This window comes from Nansenia antarctica, assembly GCF_963989245.1.
Source record: "Nansenia antarctica genome assembly, chromosome: 9".
In the NCBI taxonomy this organism is placed as follows: domain Eukaryota; kingdom Metazoa; phylum Chordata; class Actinopteri; order Argentiniformes; family Microstomatidae; genus Nansenia; species Nansenia antarctica.
In genome coordinates, this window is record NC_137679.1 from 24,729,120 (window position 1) to 24,744,119 (window position 15,000).

At 41.6% G+C, this 15,000-nt stretch overlaps 1 protein-coding gene across 1 annotated transcript in view; it reads right to left on the bottom strand.

The window, feature by feature from the left end:
- The window catches only part of myrf (myelin regulatory factor), a 23,378-nt gene extending 8,882 nt beyond the window's left edge, over positions 1–14,496 (bottom strand). The window contains exons 1-7 of the mRNA XM_080539406.1: positions 14,066–14,496; positions 5,581–5,671; positions 5,190–5,447; positions 2,829–2,890; positions 1,355–1,577; positions 1,061–1,161; positions 671–785 (exon numbers count right to left, since the gene is read on the bottom strand). Of these exons, the coding sequence (XP_080395532.1) occupies positions 671–785; positions 1,061–1,161; positions 1,355–1,577; positions 2,829–2,890; positions 5,190–5,447; positions 5,581–5,671; positions 14,066–14,126 (911 nt within the window). The 5' untranslated portion in view covers positions 14,127–14,496. The remainder of the gene's footprint in view (positions 1–670; positions 786–1,060; positions 1,162–1,354; positions 1,578–2,828; positions 2,891–5,189; positions 5,448–5,580; positions 5,672–14,065) is intronic.
- Positions 14,497–15,000: the final 504 nt, after the last annotated feature.

Consider the following 15,000-nt stretch of genomic DNA (forward strand, 5'->3'; position numbering starts at 1 on the left):
AGACACAGTGCCAGTCATTCTAAAGGCCTTTGACTGTATATAGCCCATAATGATTTAATGAGGTCAAACAGCCATCAAATCTGCTGGTACTCCATGTGAAGTCTTTCATTGGATCCACATGTTTCTAATGTGAGTGTACTGTATTAACGAGTGTGAGTCACCTAGTGACGGTGATAATGAACTGTTAGCTGGAAATGTGTGCGTCTTTCCCCTCCCCCTTTCCCCTCATTCTCTGTTTTGGCATAGCAATGTGCATAAGTAGGTGTTCACAAATTTCTCCTCTATTCTCCCTCCCCTCGCCCTCTTTCTTAACCGAAACCCTGCACTTGCTCACTCCCCCGCACGGCTCACCTCGAAGGAATTCATAGATCTCCATGATCCTTCTCTTGCCTCTCTTCTCCCTCTCGAGCTGTATCATTCTTTCCCCCCTGCACCCCATTATAAATCTCTCCTCCTTCTCATCTCTCTCTCCATCTTTCCCTGTGCTTTGTTCAGTGCATCCTATCCGTAACTCTCCTCTCTTACAAAATGAACACTCAAAGATAACCATGTTGTACATAGCAAGATCCCAAAGCATTTCACTCTATCAATTATGGCTGTATGCGATGTAAGTGCCAAATACAATACAATTTGATTTGATTTGATTTATATTAGATACTGAGACACCCACAGCTCTTTGCAGTTGACATCATAGAGTGGAGTCCACTTGTTCTGCTGGTGAGGCTGCCACTTTATACACTGGTAGTTAGGGTCCAGGTAGGAGTTGTCTGCGTCCTGCATTAGACCTGCAACAAACCGAACAGGGAGAGACAGTATCGTGTATTCGATGTAAAGAGGAAAGCTCAGAACAGCAATGTCTGATGAATGAAGGGAGAGGAGATAGATATATAGATAGAGAGGGAGAGAGAGAGAGAGAGAGAGAGAGAGAGAGAGAGAGAGAGAGAGGGAGAGAGAGAGAGAGAGAGAGAGAGAGAGAGAGAGAGAGAGAGAGAGAGAGAGAGAGAGAGAGAGAGAGAGAGAGAGAGAGAGAGGAGAGAGAGGGATAGCAAAGCCTGCCTACCTGGTTCTTGTTTGATGATACCTGTGAGAATCTGCGCATTGATGGTGCTGTTGGGAGAGTCTGAATGCTTCCTCTTCTTGGCCTGGTGGATGGGGATTCCACTGCACATGTACACACACACACACACACACACACACACACACAATAATTCAGCATCAAAATATATATATATTATTATATATTATTAATATATTTTAAATATATATGTAAAAGTGTTTCCCCCCCACTCCTCTTTGATTATGTGCATCCCACCATCATCATCATTCCCCTCCCTCCCCTCCCTCCATCACTCACTCCTGCCCCTGAGGGTGCTGCAGTAGCTGGTGGAGCATCTGACTCTGCTGCATGTCACCACTCCCACTCGTGGCTGGGCCAATGGGGTACTGCGTAATCATGGGCTCCGGCTTCAGGTACATGTCCCGGTGCATGCTGGGATAGTGGCCGTGAGGGGGGAGAGGTGGCGGGGGGGTCATGTGACACATGTTCTCTGGTGTCATGGTCCTCAGCATGTGAGTGTCTACAAGACACAGAGAAATACAATTATGAAAGCATGGAGTTTACTTACTGTATACTTGATCAATATAAATAGATATATTTCTCCATGGTGAATTTGATTTCAAATCCAAACTTTTGGAATGTAGAGCCAAAAGGCGAAAAAATGCTTCACTGTGCTATTACTTACACATAAATATTGAAGATAAAAGTGTTCTAATTATAGAAGTGTAAGTAGTCTAATTCTGCCCGTAAATACATATACTGTATGACACACACAGTTTCAACAGCATTGAACCTTCACTGCTTTACAATTTGGCCTGTACTATAACATTTCATTTCAGCTAATTTGGTGTGTAATCTGTCCAGATTTCCTCCACCCTAGGCTAATGGTAGTTTCTATTGTTTCAGGCTGGAGCACTGCCAAACAGATAAGACGATCCCACACCTTTTTCCCTGCTGGGAATGGCCAACACAGGTGTGTGGGAGGCAGGACGTACATTGTGACTTTGAGAACAACTTGTGTAGGAATGCTGTAACAAACATTTTGTTTCACTTAAAGATTGATTGACATTTTTTAAACATCATCTTGCTTCAGTTCAAAAAGCCATTCCAAGTGCATCGAAATAGACAGAGTCTGGGTTTTAGATAGAATCCACTCAAAACATGAACAAAAACAAGTCTAAACTTTTATTCACTTTCATGTATCACACCTCTACAATGAAATTTAGTCTCCATGTAAAGCATAATAACTTTTATTAAAATATTTAATTAGAGATTAATGGATGACAGGAGCTTCATGCTGTGCATGAAGTGAATTTATCGATCAGTTTATGTATTAACCACATTCTGCCCCGCTCTCTTTCTTTCATTGAAATAACCAAAAGAGATGAGTAACAGTTATTGATTTCAGCAGGGCAGAGTTTCAGGTGGATGGATGAGACCACACCACAGCACACCTACCTGTATAAGGATACTGCATCTGATAGTCTCTCCGGCTCCACTCCCTCCCTCTGTCTGTCTCACTCACCGCTGAGCTGATATGTCATAATCCTCCATCTCTGTCAACTTGTCACTGTCATCCCCCTCACATGGCTTGAGTCCCTAGACGCCGTCCCTGACTCACTCTTCGTCTGAGTCTAGCGTCTAGTAGAGGCACCAACCATTTCTGTGTGAGCTGTTTTCTCAATTGTTACTCATGCTCTCCCTCACTGCTCTCTCTCACCGTATCTGAACTGTGTCTGGGAAAAGGCAGGCGGTAGGAGAGGTGACTTACCATTCACCTGCTGGGGGGAGTAGGGCTCGGAGCTGGAGTCTGGAGGGGACTCAGGTAGAGTCCTGGAACAATGGGAGGTGATTGGGTCATTTACACATCTTTTCAAATGCTAAACATGTGTATTTATTCCCACTGATGAAAATTAGAAAATGTTTTGTATACTGCCAATTGAATTGTTAGTTATATAATATCTCCAAATATATATGTTTTTTTCATACAGCTAATCATAACAGGTAATATTAAAGAGAAAACATGGGGCTGTGAGGTGATCTGATCTATAATACTCCGGTGTGTCTGTACGTATGTTCTTGCTTTCTGTAATTTGACTCTTATATCAGACTCCCTCCTCTCTTCACTCTCCCGCTGGTTTATTTGTGCAAGTGGAGTTTAATCAAGTGCTGCTTGCATAATGGAACTGGACTTAGACTTGGGTGTGTGTCTAGTTTCGATGTGTGATGAAGAGCAAGCGTTATATAATTAAGATTTGAATAATATCCAATGCCGCAGTGGTGAATTGTGTGTGCACTTCTCTTTAAAATGTATCACACATACAGTAGATATAATAGCTGATCTTTATAGTGTCACTGAAGAAGAAAATATACATCTTTTTTAAATCTCTCAATAACAGCTACAGTGGGGTGCAAAAATGTGGCCACCCCTAGTCAAAATGCCTTTTACAATTAATATCTAAGTGAGGCCACCCCTAGTCAAAATGCCTTTTACAATTAATCTAAGTGAGATTAAGCAAATTTAACCTCTAAATGGTTAGTTAAACATGACACATTTCATCACATTTTAAAGCAAGATACTTTTGGTACTTTTTGGGGTATTTTTTACAGTTCCAAAATAATAAAACAAGGAAAAAGGCCTTGTGCAAAAGTTTGGGAACCATGTCAGCTGGTACTTTGTAACTCCTCCTCGGGCAACTATAACAGCTTGCAAACGCTTCCTGTAGCCAACTAAGAGTCTTTCAATTCTTGTTTTGGGAATTTTGCCCCATTCTTCCTGGCAGAACACCTCTAGCTCAGAAATATCTTTCGGCCTTCTTGCATGCACGGCATGTTTGAGATCTCTCCACAGATTTTCAATAATATTCAAGTCTGGAGACTGTGATGGCCATTCCAAAACCTTCATCCGTCTTTCCTGGAGGTACTTCATGGTTGATTTTGAGGTATGCTTCGGGTCATTGTCTTTCTGGAATACCCAACCTCTCTTCAACTTCAATTTCTGGCCTGACCTTCGAACATTAGCCTCTAGAATGTCTTGATATTTGGTGGAATCCATTCTTCCTTCCACCCGCACAATACTGCCTGTGCCCCCAGCTGCTACACAACCCCAAAGCATAATGGATCCATCTCCATGCTTAACAGTTGGCAAGGTGTTCTTCTCTACAAATGCTTCACCCTTTTTTCTCCAAACATACCTTCTTTGGTTGTGGCCAAAAAGTTCAATTTTGGTTTTGTCAGTCCAAAGCACATTGTTCCAATAGGCTTCAGGTTTCTCAAGGTTTTCTTTTGCATACTTCAGACGTTTAATTTGTGTTGAGGTCATATGAAAGGCTTCTTTCTAGCAACTCTGCCATGTAAGTCTTTGTTGTTTAAGGTATGCTGTATTGTCGTCCTGTAAACAACTAGACCGGTGTCTGCTACTCTTTTTTGCAGCTCTTTTGCAGTGATGTGTAGGTTCTTCTGAGCATTTCTCACCTGATCTCGAGCCATTCTATCTGAAAATGTTCTTGGTCTTCCAGATCTTGTCTTGACATTCAATTGTTCCATTCATTTTCCATTTTCTGATGATGTTTCTGACAGTGGAAATGGGTAGTTTGAAACGTTGCAAGATTTTTTTGTAGCCTTCTCCTTGATGGTGGAAGTGAACTATCTTGATTCTGACATCCTTGGATAACTGTTTAGAGGATACTTTAGAAGGCATGGAGTTATTTCAGAATATATAGTTCAACCCTGGAATTATATTCACCTGACTCATTGAAGCCCTAACGAGTAAATCACCTTGGTCTGGGCCTTAGTATCAAAGAATAATAAAAGGTTCCCAAACTTTTGCACATGGCTTTTTCCCTTCTTTATCATTTAAAAACTCAAACAAAAAGTTATTTAAATAAAAAGAAACCTTGCTTTAATTTGCAGAAAGGTGTCATGTTTAACTTTGTAGCATTTAGTTCAGGTTTGCTTTCAATCACTTGGAGATTAATTGTAACAGACATTTAAACCAGTGGTGCCCAAATATTTGCACCCCACTGTATGTGTATCCATCCGAAATACCTAACACCCGCCACGACTACCACCACCACCACCCCCACCACCCTTTCTGAATCCCCCCTCATCCTTCTTGTTCCTGACTCCTTACCCTGGGGCGTAGTGGCCCCTGTGCTCCGGCTTGACGTGTGACTGCTGCTGCTGCCCCAGACAGGGGTAGTTGTGACGACCCAGAGGCGGAGGAGGAGGATAGGGGTTCTGACAGGGTGGGGGCCCAGGCGGAGGGGCTACCTGACGTAGCGGGATGGGGGGGCTCACACCACACATCAGCCCCCCAGAGGAGGACACTCCTGCCTGGGGGGATGAGTAATTAGGCCCTGGGATGCCGCTGTGGACCTCCGTAAAACAGCTGGAAAAACAAAGACCAAAGTAGTCCAATCAAAAATTAGAATGCCCATGAATTGTTATTATGAATGGGATGCTATACAGTTTTCAGGCTGTTTACAGTGGATGTGGTTGTTAGGAGACTTTGAGGCACTCACATGTCAGTGCTGTCGTCCTCCTTGCTGATGTACTCCTCCAGAATACTGGTGTCGATGTTGGCTGGCTCCAGAGAGCTGGTAATATCATGACCTAAGATAAGAGGAGGGCCAGGGAAGACAGAATGGAAATGGGGGGTTCTGGAATTAGCAATGGGAACCTCTCATCAACCCTACTCAGTGTTTCCACTTTGATAACACCGCTGATTTCAACACAAGCACATGTTGTAATGGCTCACTGTAAGACTGTTCTTATCTAGTTGTATCGGACAGAGTCAAATGTGAGGGTTTTACAGAAAACCATTAAAGTATTTTGGGCATTCATTCAAAATATAGTGTCATTATATTCAATCAATGTGCTGTCCACAAGCCCCTTCTTGAAACATGTACAGATGTTTTTTTATGTTAAGCATAGAGGAGGTGAATTCTGATTCACTAGTTGAGAATTCTGGTCTGGAGATGGGGTTTGTATTCTGAGTTTAAGCAGGACACTAGAATGATGGGCTGAGTGAGTGTTGACAGGGAACTCTGTGGCCAAAGACAATGATTCATCTGATCTTAATTGATCAGTCACTCACTAAGTCCTCTAGTTCACCCAGGACTCTTTTTTTATTCACCCTTAAAAATCTTTAAACCTTTAAAATCTAATTGTCTAATATGGAATGATGATATTATACTATTATACTACTTGTTCTAACACCTTTACTGCTAGAAGTAGTACTCCTGCCACTATTCGTCATGGTCATTCATCATCACCATTGTCATCATCAACATGACCATGATTATCATTATCATTATCCTCCTCCTCTTCATCATCATCATCATCAACAACAACAACAACAACCATTCAGACTGGTGGTCTTTAAAATCATTAATTCCCCTATTCTCTCCCTCACACCAGCGCTGAGCCATGTTCACTCTTTCTCAGGCAAAGCTCCCAAAATCCCAATCACATGACCCCTATAATCTCCACAAACACTAACATGTAGGACGCACACAAAAGAGCAACTACACCTTTGGTCTTGCATCTGCTGTGTTTTACAATCCTTTTCTAAGGGTAAGGAGACTGCCAAACAGCAGATGGAAGATTCAAATAGAGAAACAGAGTGAGTGTGAGAGAGAAGAGGTGAAGATGGGTAGAGGGGGTGAGGTAGAGGGTCAGTAAGAGGTATACAGTGGGTGGGCAGGCAACCCCTAGACCCCAAGCTCTCTCCCTCTCCCTCTCTTTGATAGATTAAGCTGCTACTCAGTTCGGAATGCCAAGAATTTCTGTGTTAGTGTTGGAAAAACTCTCTTTCTTTTTCTCTCTCATCTCTCTCGATCTCAAAACCCGCAATTTCAAATCTCACTTGCTCGGCATTCAGGCACTTGTGAATTCCTCATGTCTCAGTCCCTGTCATATCACCCATTACTCTTTCCCCAACATCAGAGAAACAACCACATAGCAATTAAGTCCGCTACAGTGGCTCTCAAATATATGACGTGGGATTCTGTATCCTCAGCAGCCTATGTTAAATAAATATCTAAAAGGAATACAACAACAATTGGGTAGATAATTCATATAAGTACATGTGTTCAAATAATAATTCTGTCTTGTGTCTTGGCATCAGGTAGTACTCCTAGTGAACAGATACAGTAGAATCTATTGTAGAATCTATTAATTAGACAGTTTTATTGCCTCGTTGACATTTTTACTATTCAGCGCATTAGGTTATTTCAAGGTCAACGACAGTCAACAGTCAACCCCCCAACAGTTGTGTACTTTCTTTTGGTTTACAAGTTTACTCTCAAACACACATGAATACAATCGTTTTCTGCTGAACTTAATAGACATTTATTTTCTGCAATGTGAACAGCTCTATTGGTCCAGGGTCACTTGTCTTCTTGTCTTGGTTGCGGGCAGAAAGAGTCAGGAGAAGTTAGTGAACACATGTCAGAGTCAGTGGGAGAGGAGAAGGATGGTTTCCCTTAAATAAGGTCCAGATGTGCACCCCACCCAAATTGGCAGTAAATTTAGGCTGGCAGGACTGATAACGAGAGAGAGAGAGAGAGAGAGAGAGAGAGAGAGAGAGAGAGAGAGAGAGAGAGAGAGAGAGAGAGAGAGAGAGAGAGAGAGAGAGAGAGAGAGAGAGAGAGAGAGAGGTGGGGGTTGGGGGGATAGAGGGAGATAAAGACAGCTAGTGGTGTGGATTGATGACACACAACCATTGGGGGAAAAGAAAGGATTTAAGAAAAGAAGGTAAAGTACAGATGGCAATAGAAGTTGAAAGACAAAATAGGATAGGTCAATACAAAGGATGAAGAGAGCATGACAGAAAAAACTAATCCAAACAGCACTCCAGCACTGTGATGTCTTTCATGACAAACTATGGGTACAGTAGACATGTAACCTAACTGTAGCCAGTATATCAGTTGTCATTTGAGTTTGAAATAGTGTGGATTGAGATGTGTAAATATCCCTGTCCTCTATGTCTTGCTCTGTCCAGCTGTGCCCGTCAGGGAACAGTGCGATGATTGTCAGTCCAACTTCGATACAGACTGCCCTTTTGAGAGATTAGGGGTTGGGGGGGCAGTGTGTGTGTTATGCCACCATTTCAATGCCTGAGTTGTCCACAGTGTAATAACCCAAGATGAACACAAACAGAGGAGTGTGTGTGTGAATGCTCATTAATCATGGTTTGACTCATATCAATTTATCTAATGTATCCTCTGCATTTCTTTTTTTTTTTTTTACAAATGAAACATTTGTGCAAACTCCACAAGACACTTTCATGTGTTACAACAAAGAAGTAACTCATTCTATTTTATAAGTAATACAAAGGAAAGTGTATGTATCATTTCCTAAATATGCTTGTAAGTGCATGGTATTGCACAACTGTACAGTAGGTTGTACACCACTTCTGCTACAGATTTGTGAAAACAAATAGCCTTATTGTGTGTGTGTGTGTGTGTGTGTGTGTGTGTGTGTGTGTGTGTGTGTGTGTGTGTGTGTGTGTGTGTGTGTGTGTGTGTGTGTTAATCATTAATAACATTAACAGTGGCACAAAGTGTGGTGGCGCAAAGTCCATAATCATTATCAGACAGTAAATATGACCCAGAATGCTTTTGGTTGTGAACACACGCACTCACACATGCACGCACACACACACATTTTACAGTTTGAACCATCAAATTCAATGACCAAAACATAACACCACAGATAATACAACCACTCCTACCAAGAGTATACTAACTGCATCATACTGTACCTGACACAGATAATGAAATTAAAATGACCTATTGCATAAGTTCATTACATAAACAGCCTCAATGGCCACATGAAGTACCGTATTGAACTGTGAAAGGTTTATTCCAATATACCATCCATGGCTGGCTGGCTTGTGTCATAACCATGTCCATGAACACCTTTAGGCCTGATTCTCAGCTGCCTCCATGTTCCACTCATCCTGTCCCACAAGTCTAATGACACAACACAGCTAAGACAATGTAGTTCTATTTTTTTGGTAAATAAAACAGTGAAGTTTATATCTCTAATGTGGACTGGTCTAATAATTTCTCTTCAGCAATGTTTTCACACGCAGTGCTAGTCTAAGCATAATTCAAACAGGCAATCAATCTACCCTTTAGGAAACTCTGCTTGCACATCAACACCGACATATTCACACACCAGTCCATACACACTCTCAAATATATATAACACCTGTCAACATTTCTACCTGAACAGACATATTCCATTACATACTGTAAGTTGATAGATGGTCTCAAAGACCTGCTATCTCCCACTAGTTTACATGCCTTGCTCATTTGAATGTCTGTGTGATGTTTGAGATTAAATATTGCAAATGAACTGGAAATAGAGTAATTAAGTTAATAAATAATGAAATGACTGATACTGTCATTGATATGAAACGAACAAACAAACAAACTGGAATGACATCAGCAAATCATGTTAAAGACAACAACACAGACACATCCAGAGACACATAGACAGAGAGAAGGAATACCTGCACGTAGCCAAAGCATTTTGATGTCCTTGAGATGAGTGCACCTGAACCAGAAATGAGAAAAGCAATACTTCTCTATTTTTCACATCTTTCCATACTGTGGCCGTAATGCTCTCCTTTTGGACCTGAGAGTCGCACTTTGGGGTTACGAGTGTGTGTGTGTGTGTGTGTGTGTGTGTGTGTGTGTGTGTGTATGTGCGTGTCAGTGTGTGCGTGTCAGTGTGTGTGTGTGTGTGTGTGTGTGTGTGTGTGTGTGTATGTGTGTGTCTGTCTGTGTGTCAGTGTATCTGTGTGTGTGTGTGTGTGTGTGTGTGTGTGTTGTAATGGGGATTATTCCGCAGTCATGAGACAGGGCTGTACCAGGCTACCACACACAGACCTTGTCGCACACCAGCACTGGGCGCACCGGCAGACCTGGCTCAGGAGATTATGGGGAGTGAGCGGCCTGAGACTGGGACATGGAGAGATGTTGAGAAACAGGGAGAAACAGAGAGAGAGCGGGTGGGATAAAGAGAGAGAAAGAGAGAGAGAGATAGAAACAATGAGGTATAGGTAGAGACTCAGAGCACCTGAGGGGTGACACTTTTGTTGTAGGACATCCCTACTAGTTTGGTCATTCTGTATGCTGTATTAGACAAAGACAACAAGGCTACAGAAACAGAGCCTGAGAAAATCTAACTTGGTAATGCATCATGTTCTTGATAAGTAATGGTTGAGCTGTGTCAATAACATGTCAAACGGAAAAAAATACTCAAGCAACAGACTAAAAAATGTATGTACAGTTATTGAACAACGACAATCTTGATCACTCTTTTGTTAACCATTATCTCGATAGAGCAGCCAAAACCCCCCACAGTTTTCTAGAGAAAAATCAAGACTGGTGTGTCTGTAAAGGAGCACTGAGGCCAAGAGTATTCTAACACTGATTATACAATGGGTTGATCAAAACCAAAATTGTGATTGGCCGAGAGCCGTTCGAAGACTTAATTAATTCTTGGACAGTAAAACTTCTACAAACTCAAATTGAACAACAAACAAAATGTGTTGATCAAGGATTATTAGGTACGGATGGGACTAAGCTCTAAAGATGAGAAATAAAACAAACGTGTACGCGTTGTATGCCTGGCTGGGCAAAAACAATGCATTCCAGTAACAGCAATACTCTGTTACAGCTGTAAATCATGCGACTGAGCCAAACTTCCCTCTCTTCATCACCAGAGCTCTCCAACCTTGAATAAGGAGCTCCTATATCCATTACAACACACTGAGTGTACAGTGGGAAAACACTGTACAAAAACTCACAGCAGACCTTCTGTAATCTTATGTAAAAAGGCCTAGAGAAGAATAACTCTCTAAAGATGATTAGATGCAGTGCAACCTAAACATAGCAAATCAAGAAGAAATGTTGTATAATAGCTTACTGTAAATGTTCATAAGCAGAGCAGACACAAGTGTGTCAACATATTATCCCATTATTAGTGTACTGTATGTATCCCTTTATAACCTGACTGCATCTACAGTTATTAAACATGACATGGCATATACTGTACTGTGTTGCGGACCGGGTAGCAAACCCGATGACAATGTGAGCAGAATGTAATGTACAACCTCCAAATGTATGAGTTGAGAGAGAGGCTGATGCTGGACAGAATTAGAGTAGTGATGGAACTTAATCCAAACACTCCCTCTCTACATTTTTGGCAGATCTTTGCCAGAACCTTTTGATATCACAGTTAGGGTTACCCTAAGTGTGTGTGTGTGTGTGTGTGTGTGTGTGTGTGTGTGTGTATGTGTGCATGCATGTGTATGTGTGTGTGTGTGTGTGTGTGTGTGTGTGTGTGTGTGTGTGTGTGTGTGTGTGTGTGTGTGTGCGTGTGTGTGTGTGTGTGTGAACGTGTGCATGTGTGTGTGTAAATGTGTCAGAGAGGGAGAGGTCGTGTTTTTAGGGGTTTTGGTGTGCCTCTCTCAGCAGCCCTGGCCCACCCCACCCTGTGTCTGTACTATCTCTCCCCCTCGCCCTGTCTGCTCACTGTCACCCTAATGGAGTCAGAGTGAGAACACAGGGAAGGGAAAGGACTGGGAGAAAAACACTAGTCTCACCTCTTTGGGTTTTAATGGCCGCAAGGGGTATGTTAGGAATGTGCTCTGTGCATTAGTGTGAGTGTATACATATTTCTGTAATCCTATTAATCCATAGTTAACCAGTGAACAAATACATTACAGTATTGTGTGTGTGTGTGTGTGTGTGTGTGTGTGTGTGTGTGTGTGTGTGTGCGCGGCCATGTGCGTGTGTGCGTGCATGTGCGTGTGTGTGTGTACTACAGTAGGTAAAGTGCAAAATCATGTGTCCATCAAATTTTAATCCTAATTATACAGTCTTAGATGTGGGTCTGAAAGTGTACTGTTAAATCAGAGCAAAACCTAGCCTAAATCATGTATATTCTTTTTTTCTATATTCTTTTTTTTAATAATGAGTAATTAAGTGTATTCTCCACAGTGCAATCAGATTATAGGTATTCCATAATCAAGGAAGCTGGACAGGGTTCATCTAAGGGACATGATCTCCTGCTACTACAGTAAGGTGGGGCAAGGGTGGGTTTAAAGTAGCCATTTAACTCACAGAAATTGTTTTGTTTAATGTTATCAAATGATTAATGTGTGTATGTCATGAGGGGGAGTTTAAGGTAAATATTTGGCTGAAGATCAGAAACATCAATTGTACAATCTGGTAGTACTTAAATAACAAAACAACAAAATGACTGTCATCCCAAAGTCATTGACCAAAAACTAACAACAATAACAAAAGAGAGAACCAAAGCCTCTATCACTACAGAACATTCAATAGTGTAGGTGTGCACTTTAACTGACTGACTAAGTAACGACTAAGTAAATAACTAACCTTTTCCTAATGCCTTAGGTAGTTGCAACTTTAATCCAGGCAGAATGGCTGAAATAAAGCCAAAGAAAAAATAGCTCTCTCACTCCCAAAGAAAGAATGTAAACACTCTAAATTCTTGTCAAAGTGGAAAGGAACACTTGACAGTCATGGATTGCTGTGTATATTCAAGTCAGCAGTCTGTGTATATGGTCATAAAGACCTCACTCCATAGACAACCTATTACACACCAGCGACAATATGTGTTTCTATGTGCTCTTGACTCCTTCTAAACACTTGACACTGTGTCTCAACAGAACAGTTAATAATGAGACATTAGGAAGGTTTGAGATAGATTGGTCATATTAATCATCGGTGGTCAGTGGCACTCCCTAGAATATGATTGTTTCTCCAACAGCAAATAACACATTGAAATGGTAAGAATACACGATTATAGTGTTGTTCCTGATCCCAGAAACTGCATCTCAACAAGTCTGACAAATATATTAGGACACTGGAAATGTATATTTAAAACAAATAGTTCAACAGCTTATCACAACAACCATCCATGATAAGGATTGGGACTCAGGGACTTGTGGTCAATGTATGAGATGTGGTAGGAGCTGGTCACTACTGATGGATATTTCAAGTTCAGTGGGAATATTGTAACACTCCTGGATTAAACTTTATTGAAGTCAGATGCCTAATGTGCAGGTATGGACACCATTCAATGGCAATGGATAACCTCACATTTTGTATGGCCTATTTCTTTCTCTGCATTGTGCCCTTGTACCCATTTACAAAACACTCTATTTATCTTTACTTGCATTCCTATACCCTACCCCCTCCTCTCCTCCTCCTTTTCCTCCACCTCCTTTTTACTTGGGACTCCTCATTCGCTTCTTCAAATCCCTGCAACTCATCACCATCACTTTTGCTCCCCACACTCGTTAACCTCCTCCATCTTTCATTTAGGATTTCTGACATCATAACCATGTTCTCTACGGGACCCCGACATTAGTGACCTCAACAATCGAAACACAATACATCAAGAGCATCTTTTCCCTAATTCCAAGGGTCAAAGGTTCTCATGAAGTTATTATCCACGATGAAATAGTCTTTAAGTCTGACATGATCATTGATACTGCTGAACATAAACCACCTGTGGTCCAGAGTATGTTATAGACCCTACTACATTGTCCAACTCAGGCCACTACAGCACACACTACTGTGAAGGGCTTAAAAAGACTCAGTGAGACAGAAATCAAATTGCAGGCACAAAGAGAAATATTTGTCATCATTTCACAAATTGGTTTGCAGCCAGAATTCCAATCAAATCAACAATATTGTCACCCCATGAATGGGGAGTCAAATGCCTTTATATCAGACAATATTGTGAGGAAGAAATTAGTAAGAGAAAAAAGTTGAAATAACAATAACAAATCCCATCCATGTCTTAATGTAACTTTCTAGAATGGTTTTAACGAGGTGAGCACAGGAGTCCGCAATTCAGGTGCATAATGAGACGCACTCTGTTTCTAACCAATATCTTTCCAAATAGGCCTACTGAACATGGAAAAATTTTACAATAAATGTCAATAATTCTTACCCTCAAAAAATCTCTGTAACGTTTCGGTTTCATCAACCACGTCCACAAAAAACAAATCCATGAACTTCTCCCTCCGTCCGACCGAAACAGTTTCGTATATCGGGAAACTCTCACAGGTTCATCCCGGACTCTCCAAATGTCTCTGTGGCAAGACTTAATGTGGAATTATTATCTCACATAAATCCACTCCTCGGGGAGAGATTCCTCTCCGGTTGCAGACAAGACTTTGGCAATTATTGATAAGTTGAGCGTCCCCTTTATTCCCGTGTCCTATAATATCATATAGCCTTAAATAACAGTGTTTCACACAATAAAGCTAACCGCACCACAGACAGCCAACCGGTAGCCAATCATTAGAAATAGCCATAAGAAAGTCGCGCAATGCGAATTCAGCCGCGGAAAATTATCCATCCAGCACAATTATTGTGCCAGCGTATTTCTCAAATTCATCCTATTCATATACTGTGTTCAATTAGATACAATATGTCTTCGTTGACCACAGAGATTGATACGCAAGAAGTTGGAATCTTTGAGAAACTTTTACGTCAACATCCACCACTTGACTCCCACCGTTTAGATTCCCTCCCTCCGTCGCCTCTCCCTCCCTGGACCCTGACGCGACCAAGCCATGCGCTGTGTGCCTGTGGGGCGCATGGAGGAGAGGAGCTGCGACAGGTGGGTTCAGATCTCCTTGATGGATGTGGGCTCTACTATGACAAAGGTTTAGAACAAATAGGCCCACAGAAAGGCTCTTCATGTTTTTATTCATTTGAGGAACATTTAGACCTTCACAGTTTGTCATCCCCTGCAGGGACTGCAATAAAGATGTTTGCTATTGCACGAACACTAACGTTCACCTCTCTGAAGTTTCAAATATTGGTAGCCTTCATAGGGTAGGACGCATTGAAAAGGCTAGGACTAGACTTCGTTTTAAT